The 12,727-nt window shown below is 34.0% G+C and overlaps 1 protein-coding gene across 1 annotated transcript; it reads left to right on the top strand.

The window, feature by feature from the left end:
• The first annotated feature begins 1,685 nt into the window (after positions 1-1,685).
• On the top strand, positions 1,686-11,881 carry LOC139903006 (serine/threonine-protein phosphatase BSL1-like). The gene is made up of 21 exons (XM_071885758.1): positions 1,686-2,375; positions 2,490-2,550; positions 2,630-2,708; positions 2,810-2,889; positions 2,974-3,068; positions 4,021-4,120; positions 4,298-4,367; positions 5,245-5,346; positions 5,976-6,057; positions 6,138-6,299; positions 7,057-7,234; positions 7,430-7,628; positions 8,050-8,217; positions 8,672-8,910; positions 9,533-9,617; positions 9,697-9,795; positions 9,961-10,160; positions 10,287-10,362; positions 10,696-10,831; positions 10,921-11,060; positions 11,384-11,881. Exons 1-21 carry the CDS (start codon positions 2,171-2,173, stop codon positions 11,462-11,464), a joined length of 2,637 nt encoding a protein of 878 aa, XP_071741859.1. The 5' UTR covers positions 1,686-2,170; the 3' UTR covers positions 11,465-11,881.
• The last annotated feature ends 846 nt before the right edge of the window (positions 11,882-12,727 follow it).

The raw sequence follows: 12,727 nt of genomic DNA on the forward strand, positions 1-12,727 counted from the left end.
ATATTTCCAAGCGAGGTATTGAGATAGAGGATATTGGTTGTATTACATGTGATTGTCATATCGAATCGATTGACCACATTTTCTTCGAATGCCCGTTAGCGTTGGACTTATGGAGCAAGATACGAAGATGGGTTGGTATAAACATTCCGATTTGCAGCTCGTGGGCAGTATGGCTAGATTGGTACTCTTCTGTCCATTTATCGAATACTGCAAAGATCCGTCTATTCTCGATTGTTGGCGCAACTTTATGGATTATTTGGAGATTCTGGAATAGTATGCTTTTTGGTCCGACTCGTTTGAAGAAAGATATTTTATTCGACTCCGTTAAGATTTTTTATTTTAATTGGATTGTTAGTAGAAGCAAATGTAATCCGAGTTGGAATTCTTGGCTTATTAAGCCTTTGTAATTTTCAGGCCCTCTCCCTAGTGTCTTACTAGGGGGTTGTGGTGTTTTTAATATATTTTAGCTGTTAAAAAAAGCGATTATCAATTTCCTTGAAGGATTATACTCCAAATCATCATCGAATTCCTCAATTTCATGATGAACAATGACGAATGATGAAGATGAACTGCAACTTTGATTTTTACGATTCAGTTGTTTTCAGACCTTGAATCCTTCACAAAATCTTCTAGTCGCTATTAATGGAACAAGGTAACATCAATTTCAAACATTAATTCGATTGATTTAAGAATCTGCACATTCGATTGAGTAGGTGAATTTTGTAGATAAACTCAATCTGTGTACAGATTGAGTTCAATCTGTACACAGATTGAGTTCAATCTGTACTCATATTGAGTTCAATCTGTACTCATATTGTGTACTCATATTGAGTTCAATCGATAATAACATGTTTGCTTTAATCATTTCGTGTAGTTTTTATGATGTTGAGGAGTTAAATTAAAAAAAAATTCAATCTGTTGCAGATTGAAGGTCAATCTGCATACAGATTGAAGATCAACCTGCAACAGATTGAATATCATATGTTGATTTCATATCAATCTGCACATAAGATAAGCTCAATCTGCAAGCAGATTGAAGGTTAGTCTGAAGGTGAGTCCGCTGGTTTTCTGGGTTCTCTACTACCTTTAGTTCTCTATGGATCCTCACCCATATATATATATATATATATATATATATATATATATATATATATATATATATATATATATATATATATATATATGGTTTAATTAGGTTATTTAAGGTTGTTTTATATTTTTTTTCTCTAACAATTCAATATATGCATATATTATAGTGTATTGAATTTGAGTTTTTTTTTCTTTCTTTTTTTAAAGAATAACAAATCATTATTTTTATGTCATCATATCTTATGATGTTAAGTATATAAGCAATAGCACCAACAAATCAAACTTTAATTGTAATTGTATGTTTCAATTCCACTACTATGACTCTTGAAAATAAATGAATACTAACAAAATACAGTATCCTGAGAAGAATTCTAATTGTTGTTTTTCTCAATATTTATTTATATTATTTATTATTTATTTATTATTTATTTATATTTATATTTATATTTATATTTATAATATGTAATTATATATTTAATATTTAATAGATTTATTATTTATGTAATACTCGGTATTTAATTAATTAACACTTTCCAGATTGTAACTACAAGGAAACTTTACTTCTATCAGATGCAGCTTTTCAACGTCTTTGCTGTCCCCACTTAAGTCTATACATACATATTTTCTGTATCTACATGTCTCCACCAAAATTCAATTCTAATTCAAAACATTCAATCGTCAAACTTTTTGTTCTTTACACTAATTTAATTTTATTAAATGTCAACATTTATATGCATACATACAATTGGATGAATTGAATTGCTCTTCTGCTTCACATAAACTAAAAAAAACGAAGTTTCAGGCACACCGCCGCCGCCGCCGCCGCCATCATACACCGTCCTGATACGGAGGTCTGGATTCGGTTGATTCGCCGTACTTCGATCGTTGATATGCTTCTGAATTCTGAATTCCCAGAATTATTATTTTAGTTATTGTAAGGTTAGGGTTTGAGAAAGGTTGGGGTTTATTTAGGGTTTGATACTTCTTTAATTATTAATTTAGATTTGTAATCTAAGGCTGTAACTAGTAGGTGTAAAAGGAGGGTTTGAGAATAATTTGGGGTTTAATTAGGGTTTGATAGATGGGATCAAAGCCATGGTTGCAACCTGCACCAACGTATCAGGCTTTAGAATCTTATTGGGATACAGAAGATGATGCACCCGGACCTAGGTGTGCTCATACACTAACTGCTGTTGCTCAAACTAAATCTCATGGTCCTCGGCTTATTTTATTCGGTGGCGCTACGGCCATCGAAGGTGGTGCGGCGTCCCCTGTCCCAGGAATCCGTAATTCTATCAACTTTACTTGTGTTATTGTGTTTGTATAGTTGATATTGATCTGTTAATGTTGATGTAAGTATGTGTGTTTATGTGGTTTTGTTGGTTTCATGATGATTTCAGGGTTAGCTGGTGTGACAAATTCGGTTCATTCGTATGATGTTCTTACTAGAAAATGGACCAGGTAATATTAAGTTAATTATGTTGTTAATGAAGTGAATTTGATAAATAATGAAACGCTGAATGTGTGGAAAATGATTTAGAATCCGACCGGCTGGAGAACCGCCATCACCTAGGGCAGCTCATGCAGCTGCTGCTGTTGGAACCATGGTTGTATTTCAGGTAATGGAGGTTTGTAATTAAGAAATTAAGTAGAAAATGGGCTGAGCTTTTTTATGCTTTGTTATGAGTGATTTTTTGATGAATTGATGGTTGATCATTAGGGTGGGATAGGTCCAGCAGGGCATTCAACGGATGATCTTTACGTGCTTGACATGAGTAATGATAAATACAAATGGCATAGGTAAGTTTTCTGAAGTGCATTTATGATCTTTCTTTACGATGATTGTGATTTTCTTGAACTTTTGTTCTTATCTGTGGGGTGTAGACTTGTTGTTCAAGGACAGGGACCGGGCCCTCGATATGGTCATGTTATGGACTTGGTTGCACAACGATACCTTGTTACTGTCAGTGGCAATGACGGTGAGTTCGTTTCTTGTTTAGTTTATTGATTGAAAATATAACTGATGTATTACATTAGCAATGATAAGTAGAATGCAAATATAGCTTAAGTAAATATTACTGGAAGCATTTTTCCATCCATTACTACATGGCAAAATAAAGATACTTGTTACTGAAATAATTAGACCTTCGATTAGTGATTCACCACGGCTAAAGTTCCAACGTTCATGGAATTTTTTGGTCCCTGATATCTGTAGTTACCAAATATTGGAACTGTTCATTGTGGAAAGAAGTTAATGGGTGATTGGATTCAACGACGGTTCCATTTAGTAATTTTACGTAGCGTTCCATCATATTTTTGCATAAATTCTATTATTGCTTTGTTCAATTACTAAACTAGGTAAAAGTGTTACTCGTATTTTTGCAATTCTGCACATCATTGGAGAGGTTATATGGCTTGAAAGTAGGTTATTCTAGAGAGACGGACGACTCTCCAAAGCAGGCTGATACATTCTTAGTTCACTTTTAGGTCTTATCATGTTATCCAATTATTATCTTACACATATTTGTTGATGTTTTGTAAGCATATCTATATTTGATTACTTTACAATCTACCTAACAAATTGCTTTGTGGAGTGAAGATACTAGATGAAAATAGGATCAAGCATAAGTATTTGACTTCTCCATTATAAAGTTCCATCTTTTAATTGCTTCAAGTTTAAGTTCTGGAATGGCGGAACCTTTGTTAGAATGTGAAGTTGGTTGTATACTTGTATTTAACTTGCACACTGGCAATATATGCTTTAAATTTGTAATTAAAGGATTCTTCTTGCATGTAGATTACTAGAATATAAACAAGCCTGAAGATATTCTTAGATTTAAACTTGTATAAGTAATATCAAATATGGGCTGGATTATATATGTTATCATTTTATTCGCAGTTACTTATAATAGCATCTGTGTTTTTCTCTAGGAAAGAGAGTTCTGTCAGATGCTTGGGCTTTGGATACCGCTCAAAAACCATATGCATGGCAAAAGCTGAATCCAGAAGGTGATAAACCTTCAGCCAGAATGTAAGTGGATGTTATAATTGTAATTTCATATTAGGCAGTTCCTAAGGACATTTTGAAATCAGAGGTGTTACTTTGTTTCTTTGTAAAGAACATTTTACTTTTGTTGTTACCTTAATTGAACTTGTGATTTTATAGATTAAATACCCTGTGTTAGATTACACCGTTCATTATTTGCAGGTATGCTACAGCAAGTGCCCGCTCAGATGGTATGTTTTTGCTTTGTGGTGGAAGAGACACCTCTGGCACGGTAAGGAATATCATTATCATGACACTTAGCATAATATATTACTTGCGTACTTCTTGATATATGCAATCTGATTATAGTTACAACTTCTAAGGTGTCTTAAGTTTGCTTTATAAGAGACCTTGTCATTATAAGTTATAACTATAAAACTCACGATGAGCCTATTTTGATCAAACAAAAAGTGAAAGAAAACAAAGATTCTCTCCCGGAGAAGCTTAATAAACCCTTATTAAATATTTTTAAACAAGCATAATAAGCTAACATCCTTAACCATACTTATTTATATAGACTCTCATGATAAGGAAATGGTAAAATTATCATTATAGGCAAGGAAGTAGCATAATAAGCTAACATCCGTAACCATACTTACATATATAGTCTCTCTTGATAAGGAAATGGAAAATAATCAATTTAGGCATGGAAGTAGCATAAATGCCTTATTTGACTCTCCAAATACCACCATACTACATGTCCAAATACACCCTGTATTATCTCATGTGGTAATAATAAGGAATTGCTTGTATTGTAACGCAATGTGATTGATGCCTGTTGATCTACATAGTGTTTTTTCTCATTTTATGAATGATATACTCATTGCACTTGCGGCAGTCCATTTTATACATATTGACTAGCCAACACTGTCACACCAATATTAACTCGCATAGTCCCTCTTCATGAGTGTTGCTTCATTTGGTACAATACATATGGAGCAGCTGATATATTATGTTCATTCTTCATGTATGTTTTATGCCCAGTCTACCTACATTTACATATGCCTGTATATTTTTTAATCGCTGTGATATAACCAAAACTTATAAAGTATTGTAATTAGCTATAAAATGCTATCCTCTTAACTTTGCTGATATTTATGGTTGTACAGCCTTTAGCAGATGCTTATGGATTACTCATGCATAGGAATGGCCAATGGGAATGGACTCTTGCTCCTGGAGTTGCACCTTCATCGAGATATCAACATGCCTCAGTAAGTGTTATAATTCTAATCTAAGCCTGTTCGAAGTTGTGTATGTGTGTGTGTGTGTGCAGAGTTTCAAACTCGAGGTGGTTTTTTTCTAATAGTCTGAGTTCGAGGTGCAAATTTGACCCATTTACTCATGAATGGTATTTTTATTTTTTATCAATTTTAAAAGGTCAACATGAAAAGTCTGTTAAACGCGTTGAACTGATTAAATGGGTCAAAGGTTGCCTAAAATGTATTTTCTATGCATACCAGTTCCATAAACATATCAAAAGATTTAGACTATTATGGTCACGATATTTATTACATATGTTATCATATGCCAACTGTTCAACAAATAAGTTTGTTAAATGTGCTGAACTGATTATCTATTATGTATACGTTACAAGTTCTAAATTCGATTTGGAATATATAGACAATTATTGTAACAATCTTTACTACAGTATGTAATCATATGCGCCAACTTTTTCCATGTCACCCTGGCCCACGGCGGTCCGTTTTCACCTGTGTTAAAAATATTCTATATCAACTTTTAGTTATCTAACCCATTACCCTATCGACTCAAGCTCTTAGAATTGATAACGGTTGTACTCTTACTAAGAGTCTTAATTATGATTTCTTCTGCTGGTCATCAGGTATTTGTTGGGGCCCGATTGCATGTTACAGGAGGTGTGGTCAGAGGAGGTCGGGCAGTAGACGGTGAAGCCGCTGTTGCAGGTTAATATTGCAACTGTTATAGTATTAATTGTATTATCGAAGATGAAAAATAAAAAATAATCACAAATGTGATTTTACAGTTTTGGACACTGCTGCCGGAGTTTGGTTAGATAGACATGGCTTGGTGACTGCCCCTCGCACTACCAAAACAGACGATCCTTCTTTAGAGCTTATGCGTCGATGTCGGCATGCTGCTGCATCTGTTGGCGTTCGTTTATACATCTATGGTGGTCTTAGGGGAGGTAAAGTATTTCAATATATTATAGTAATGATGTAATAATAATAATCTTTTATAGTGTTTGCATAAACAAACGGTGCTTGATTAATAGTCACTTTCCAATGCCTGATCACTTTCCAAATATTTTAGACTTCCGTGATCGTCTTACATTCTAGATAATTAATAGTCAAATATAAGTTTCTAGTTAAAGGTTTAGTAATTAAATTCTTATTTTATGTAAGCTTGATCAAGTAAAATTAGGTATTCATAAAGTTCCTCATATTTGTTTTCAATGTATATACATATTTTAAGTTTCCATTATAAATCATTAAAACATGATCATTTTTCTATCTCCAAGATTGCACACACCAATTTCAACAAAATAATTATCTCTAGGTAAATTAAAAATACTTCATTCAACCTAGTTGAGAGGCGGCTTTCACTTGTATTTCATGAAGTGTGTCATTATGCAATTCTTTCTTTACTACAATAAAACATCCATATTGGTCAGTATCTTTTAATTCCTTGTATATTGAACACTCATCTGAATATTACAAATTTACACAAAAGGAAAATGTGTACATCTTATTTCTTTCTGCTTATTAATGATATCACATAATCGCATAATAAACACACATCCAAACATCCTCTATATAAAATCACCAAATGCCTCGTGTTTTCAAGAATACAGCGCTTGATATCTGCAGTCCGATCCACTGCTATGCAATTTTGCATATTCTTTAATTCAGAAATAATAATATTACTTTTTCAATGTGGTGCAGAGCTATTGTTAGGTGATTTCCTTATCGCAGAGAATTCACCTTTTCAGTCTGATGTGAATACTCCTGTAATAACATCAGATAGGACCTCCAACATGTCCAGTCCCAGGTCAAATAATTTGAGTCCATTTGATCCTATTTCTTCAGATGATGGACAAGAGAGTCCATCTGGGGGCTTAAGGTTAGGATTTTATTCTTTTTCTTGTTGTCCATGTACTCACTCTATGCTTATCTAAAGATAGAGGTGGCAATTTTGACCCATTTACCTATAAATGGGATGGATTTGGATATTGCACGGGTTTTTCTTTTATTATTATAATAAATATTAAATATTATTAATTCTCAACAACGGAACTAATTTTAATTTGTTTACCAGCATGGATAAAGAATCTATGGACAGGCTAGTTGAAGCTTCTGCTGCCGAAGCCAAGGCTGCAAATGCCGTATGGCAAGCAGCGCAGGCACAGGCTGCAACTTCTGAAGAGACATCTGCAGCAGATGATAACTCACAAGCTGCAGATAGCAATTCAGAGGGTAGTGATGGAGAGGGAGACGTTAAACTTCACCCCAGAGCTGTATGCTTTTTCATCCTTAAGAATCTTGTGTGATATGATACATTTATGTTCTTTAGGCTAAATAACATGCTTACAGTTGGCTAAATGGACTTGATAGGTTGACCTGCAAACACTTCCTTTTCTACATTTTTTACTGATCAATATCTAAATGTTCATTTTTAAGAGTAGATAGATATGCCAATTTCTCATTCTGCCTATAACTACGTTCCCTACAATCTTAATGTAGGGAAAGGATAAAAACACTTTTTGCAATGTTAGGTAGATTGTATAATTTGAGCACTTCAATTCATATGACCCGTTCTGTTTTTAGCTAGAGTTTATGATGTTACCCATTTGTGATAAATAAGATTAACCCACATCCATGCGTTTTAAGTATATTGACTTAACTTTTCATTTCTAATTTGAAGTTCATATAATGCAGGTTGTGGTTGCTAAAGAGTCTGTAGGTAACCTTGGTGGATTGGTAAGGCAGCTATCATTGGATCAATTTGAGAATGAGAGCAGACGAATGATTCCTCTACAACATGAAATGTCATCTTCTGCTAAAAAGTTTACTAGGCAAAAGTCACCACAAGGCCTGCATAAGAAGGTGAGAATCGTGACTTGAAGTCGCAAAAACCCATTCCTCATGTTTCAGTAACCAGATTCTGCATCTTTTTCTGATTAAATAATTGGTTTCATACTAACTGCAGCAATATGATTGTTTAAGAGTAATACAAAATCACACATTAACCTCTTCTCGTTACATAATCCGAGTAATATAAATTTCCTCATATGATAGAAGTTACTAACACTCAAAACATTTGATTATTATAATGATAATCAGCGAATTTACATCCAAACAGCACTTTTTTAATGTATATATAGTTATAGTTAAGTATCAGAGACTGATGGTCCAACATCACGTACTCAGTTTAGAAACAAACATCCAACACCCTAATTATGATCCACCCTTTTTCTTATTATTATATAGTAGAAGGTAGTAGTATGTAGTAAAAAACGATAAGACTTGTGCATTGGCTGATAATATGTTATCTGTTTAGGTCATATCTACTTTGCTTAGGCCTCGGAATTGGAAACCTCCTGCAAACAGGAGGTTTTTTCTCGATTCATATGAGGTGGGCGAGCTTTGTTATGCTGCTGAGCAGATCTTTTTGCATGAGCCTACAGTCCTTCAACTGAAAGCTCCCATTAAAGTTTTCGGTGATCTACATGGTCAATTTGGTGATCTGATGCGCCTTTTTGATGAATATGGATACCCTTCGACCGCTGGAGACATAACGTATGTTTCACTTATGTGTTACTGTATCTTTTCAACTGCATTTTGCTTCCGTGTATTTACTTTGGTTTTTCATTATGTGGTCATTTATGCAATTTAATGTTTGCTTATTTAGTATACACGTCAGTGATGTAAGCATGTGATATGCTCTTAGTTTAACTACTGATAGAGTGTATATTTCTTTAGGCTGAGTTTGTGGTTTAAGCTAGAGGTGGCAAGATGGGTTGGTCAAACTTGTTTGGGTAATGTGTCAAATTTGGCTTTGGTTTAAACATGCTATTTTTAGTATAGGTTTTGCGAGGTTTGGATTTGGGTTAACATGCCTACACTTCTTTGTTGAATTTATATTGTATATAATAATCAACATGTAACATGTGATTTCAAACAATATTTATAAGTTCAAATCTCTCGAGTATTGTTGTTGTTTTGCATTTTAAAATAGACTTCAGATTACTTTCAACCCATTTGATTTGTTCCCCCTTTGTCAAATATTTTGATTTGGCCTGTTTGAGATAACACACTAATAGGAGCTACAAGATCAATGAGTATATATTCAGCGTCACTTGAATACTTAGTTGGTGAGCGACAATAATTTTAATGCAATTCTGTTATTTCTACTTTTCAGGTACATTGACTATTTATTCCTTGGTGATTATGTTGATCGAGGGCAACATAGTTTGGAAACGATCACTTTGCTTCTTGCTCTAAAGGTAAGTTCCTATCTCAAACTTTCACTTGCAGATCGTGTAGTATTAAAGCTCAAGTCTTTTTTTTTTTATGTTTTTTCAGATTCAGTATCCCGAAAATGTTCACTTGATACGCGGGAATCACGAAGCTGCTGATATAAATGCGCTCTTTGGTTTCCGTCTTGAATGCATCGAAAGAATGGTATGGGTGTTAATTGCATTTGTTTTTTGAATGGTTTGATTATAGGTGGTAATTACGACCCGTTGCTAATTGTTTTTATTCATTGGTTCAGTAGTGTCAACCCAACCCATATAAGCCCGTACTTCACTTGTTTTGACATGTTATCCAATCCACCTCTTATTACAGGGAGAAAATGATGGAATATGGGCATGGACGCGGTTTAATCAACTATTTAATCATCTTCCACTTGCAGCACTTATTGAGAAAAAAATAATCTGTATGCATGGTGGCATAGGAAGATCAATACATTTAGTTGAACAAATAGAGAAAATTGAACGACCCATTACCATGGATGCAGGGTCCCTTGTGTTAATGGATTTGCTATGGTAAGTTTTTTTTCACGTCGTGGTTCTTATTTTCATTTACTTTTGTCTTTTATTCTTCTTTTTAATTTTGTTTTATTTTTAGTTTCTTTAATTTAATGGCATATTTTTAATTTCTGCTTTTGGCAGGTCTGACCCAACAGAAAACGACAGTGTGGAAGGTTTGAGACCAAACGCTAGGGGACCTGGTCTCGTCACTTTTGGGGTAGGCATGCAGTTTCTTGATGCATTATGCAAAACTTCTACTAATTTGTGTTCACGTAATATTTTACACATTAATTGTTTAGTACAGTAATATTTTTGACAAAATATGTCGTGGGTCAACCCAAGTCCACCCGAACCAAATGTAAAGTTTATACCTCAAACCGGTTCTGATGTGTTACCCAAGCTGTACGTTTTTGCCATGTCAATCATACTTAGATCTTGTTTGTCAGACTTGAACGCCTCAACTTCTCCTTTATACACTTTTATGACCTTCAGACTTTGTCTCTTTAGTAAATCACTTTATAACTGCTCATGATGTTGTAATTGTTTGCAGCCTGACAGGGTGTCAGACTTTTGTAAAAAGAACAAACTTCAGCTGATTATAAGAGCACATGAATGTGTAATGGATGGGTTTGAAAGATTTGCACAGGGACAACTGATTACCCTTTTCTCAGCAACCAACTATTGTGGTGAGATTCAGTCATTCAGTGATTACCTTAAGCTTTTGTTTATCATCATTGTAATAAAATTTGTTCTAAGTGTGGTAATTTGTGTTCAGGGACCGCCAACAATGCCGGTGCTATACTGGTGATCGGCAGAGGATTGATGATCGTTCCAAAACTTATTCATCCAATTCCGCCTCCACTTCAATCTCCAGAAATGTCTCCTGAACGTATCCAAGATGATACCTGGATGCAGGTAACTTTCTTGTGAATTTGAGATATTTCAAGATCCCCAGGGTCTCAATTTGGGCGAGGTGGGTAACATGTCAAAATGGGTTTGGGCTGCTGTTGTCCATTCTAGTACCTTAAATGAGAAGTAAAATACTTTTTGTTTGTCTAATGAGTAATGCCTCGGGTCTCGTTGCAAAAACATATCGCCTGCAAGAACTAGAAACTTTTTGGACAAACTTCTCACGTTCAATGATTGTAATTATTGGTTTAAGGATGTAGTTACCTAGTTAAGACGCATGAAGTCTGGACGTTTTTGTTTTCGATAATTTGTTTATTCTGTTGTTTTAGGAGCTTAATATTCAAAGACCACCGACTCCCACAAGAGGTCGTCCACAGGATCATGATAGGAGCTCTCTTGCGTATATTTGATCAAAGTGAAAGGGATCGATTTTCAGCAGTTTTGCAGTACTTGTATGCTTCCAACCAAGTCCAAAACCGGAAATTTTCAACTGGATAACAGATATTTTTCGCTGTATTTTATAGTTAAGAATTTTTATTATTATAACCGGTGTTTGTCGTGTGCACATAGCTTTATTTAAAAAGGGGGTTTGTTATTTGATTTAGTGCAGAATGACCGTGTATGTTACTGTAAATTCTGGGATGTAATCATATATCATGCATGATGGTATAACAATAAGAAGAGTGTAGCTTTCACAACATTTTGCAATATGCAATTGTGCCATGTTTGGTCCAGTGTGTGAAGGAGGTCTTGCTCATCGGTTTTTGCTTCCTTCTGAACTCTTGCTAACGAAATACTTGTCCTAGACCGTATTAATTGTTATAGAAATTGTTCTAGATCGAATTAATTGTTTGTTCTAGATCGCATAAGTGATTGTTTTCATTTAGCATTAAACCCTTGGAAAGCAAGGAGAAATTTGTGCCATCTTTAGTAGACTCTGTCGTAATAAAAATTTAGGCAGCTTACTTCAATTAAGTTGTTTAATTTGTTTTCGCAAAGTAAAATGATGTTTTTTTTTATATTCAATCAATAAAAATTCAACTATTTAGAAAATTTATTGTGTATATTTTATACGATTTGCATTAGTTGTCAGTTTTTGAAATATTTGATTCGTTATGACTTATGACTACTAACTTCTATCATGTGAAAGTCTTTGTTACAAGCTAAATATCATTTGTTTCTTATAATCCTAAAGGATGTGTCATATATTCCTCATCAATGCACTCTGTAACTGAATCCTACTACTAGTCGTAGTGAGAAGGATCAACTCCTAGAAGTATAGTTATTCCTACTATCTCAAGGTCAATGGAGGAACGATATCTAGTGAGCATCGATGCAAAGCTTCATTTTTGTATATGTCAATACAAGATAATGTCGATAAAACATGTATGGATCTTTGTGCACCTTATATAAAGGGTGATGATTCTTACACCATCAAATTTTATTCGTACACCACTAATCATGTTTTATAATGTTAATGATAATATCATCAATTGATGAACTGGTAACTCAATGGCTTCATTCAACCCACATATTATATACCACTAATCATGTATATAAATATAAATATTTTCTTATTTCTATAGTTTATACTTTAGGATTATCAAAAGTAGAGTATTAGATTATTCCATCTAAAGTTGTTGAAAATATTTATATACAGAGATCACATGCAC

The sequence above is a fragment of the Rutidosis leptorrhynchoides genome, chromosome 3, assembly GCF_046630445.1.
Source record: "Rutidosis leptorrhynchoides isolate AG116_Rl617_1_P2 chromosome 3, CSIRO_AGI_Rlap_v1, whole genome shotgun sequence".
Taxonomy (NCBI): domain Eukaryota; kingdom Viridiplantae; phylum Streptophyta; class Magnoliopsida; order Asterales; family Asteraceae; genus Rutidosis; species Rutidosis leptorrhynchoides.

Bases quoted from the DNA above. Each gene is read 5' to 3' on its own strand.
- LOC139903006 (XM_071885758.1), top strand. From the start codon at position 2,171: ATGGGATCAAAGCCATGGTTGCAACCTGCACCAACGTATCAGGCTTTA. The intron at 9,618-9,696 runs GTAAGTTCCTAT...ATGTTTTTTCAG, and splicing joins CTTTGCTTCTTGCTCTAAAG to ATTCAGTATCCCGAAAATGT. The intron at 10,832-10,920 runs GTGAGATTCAGT...ATTTGTGTTCAG, and splicing joins CTCAGCAACCAACTATTGTG to GGACCGCCAACAATGCCGGT.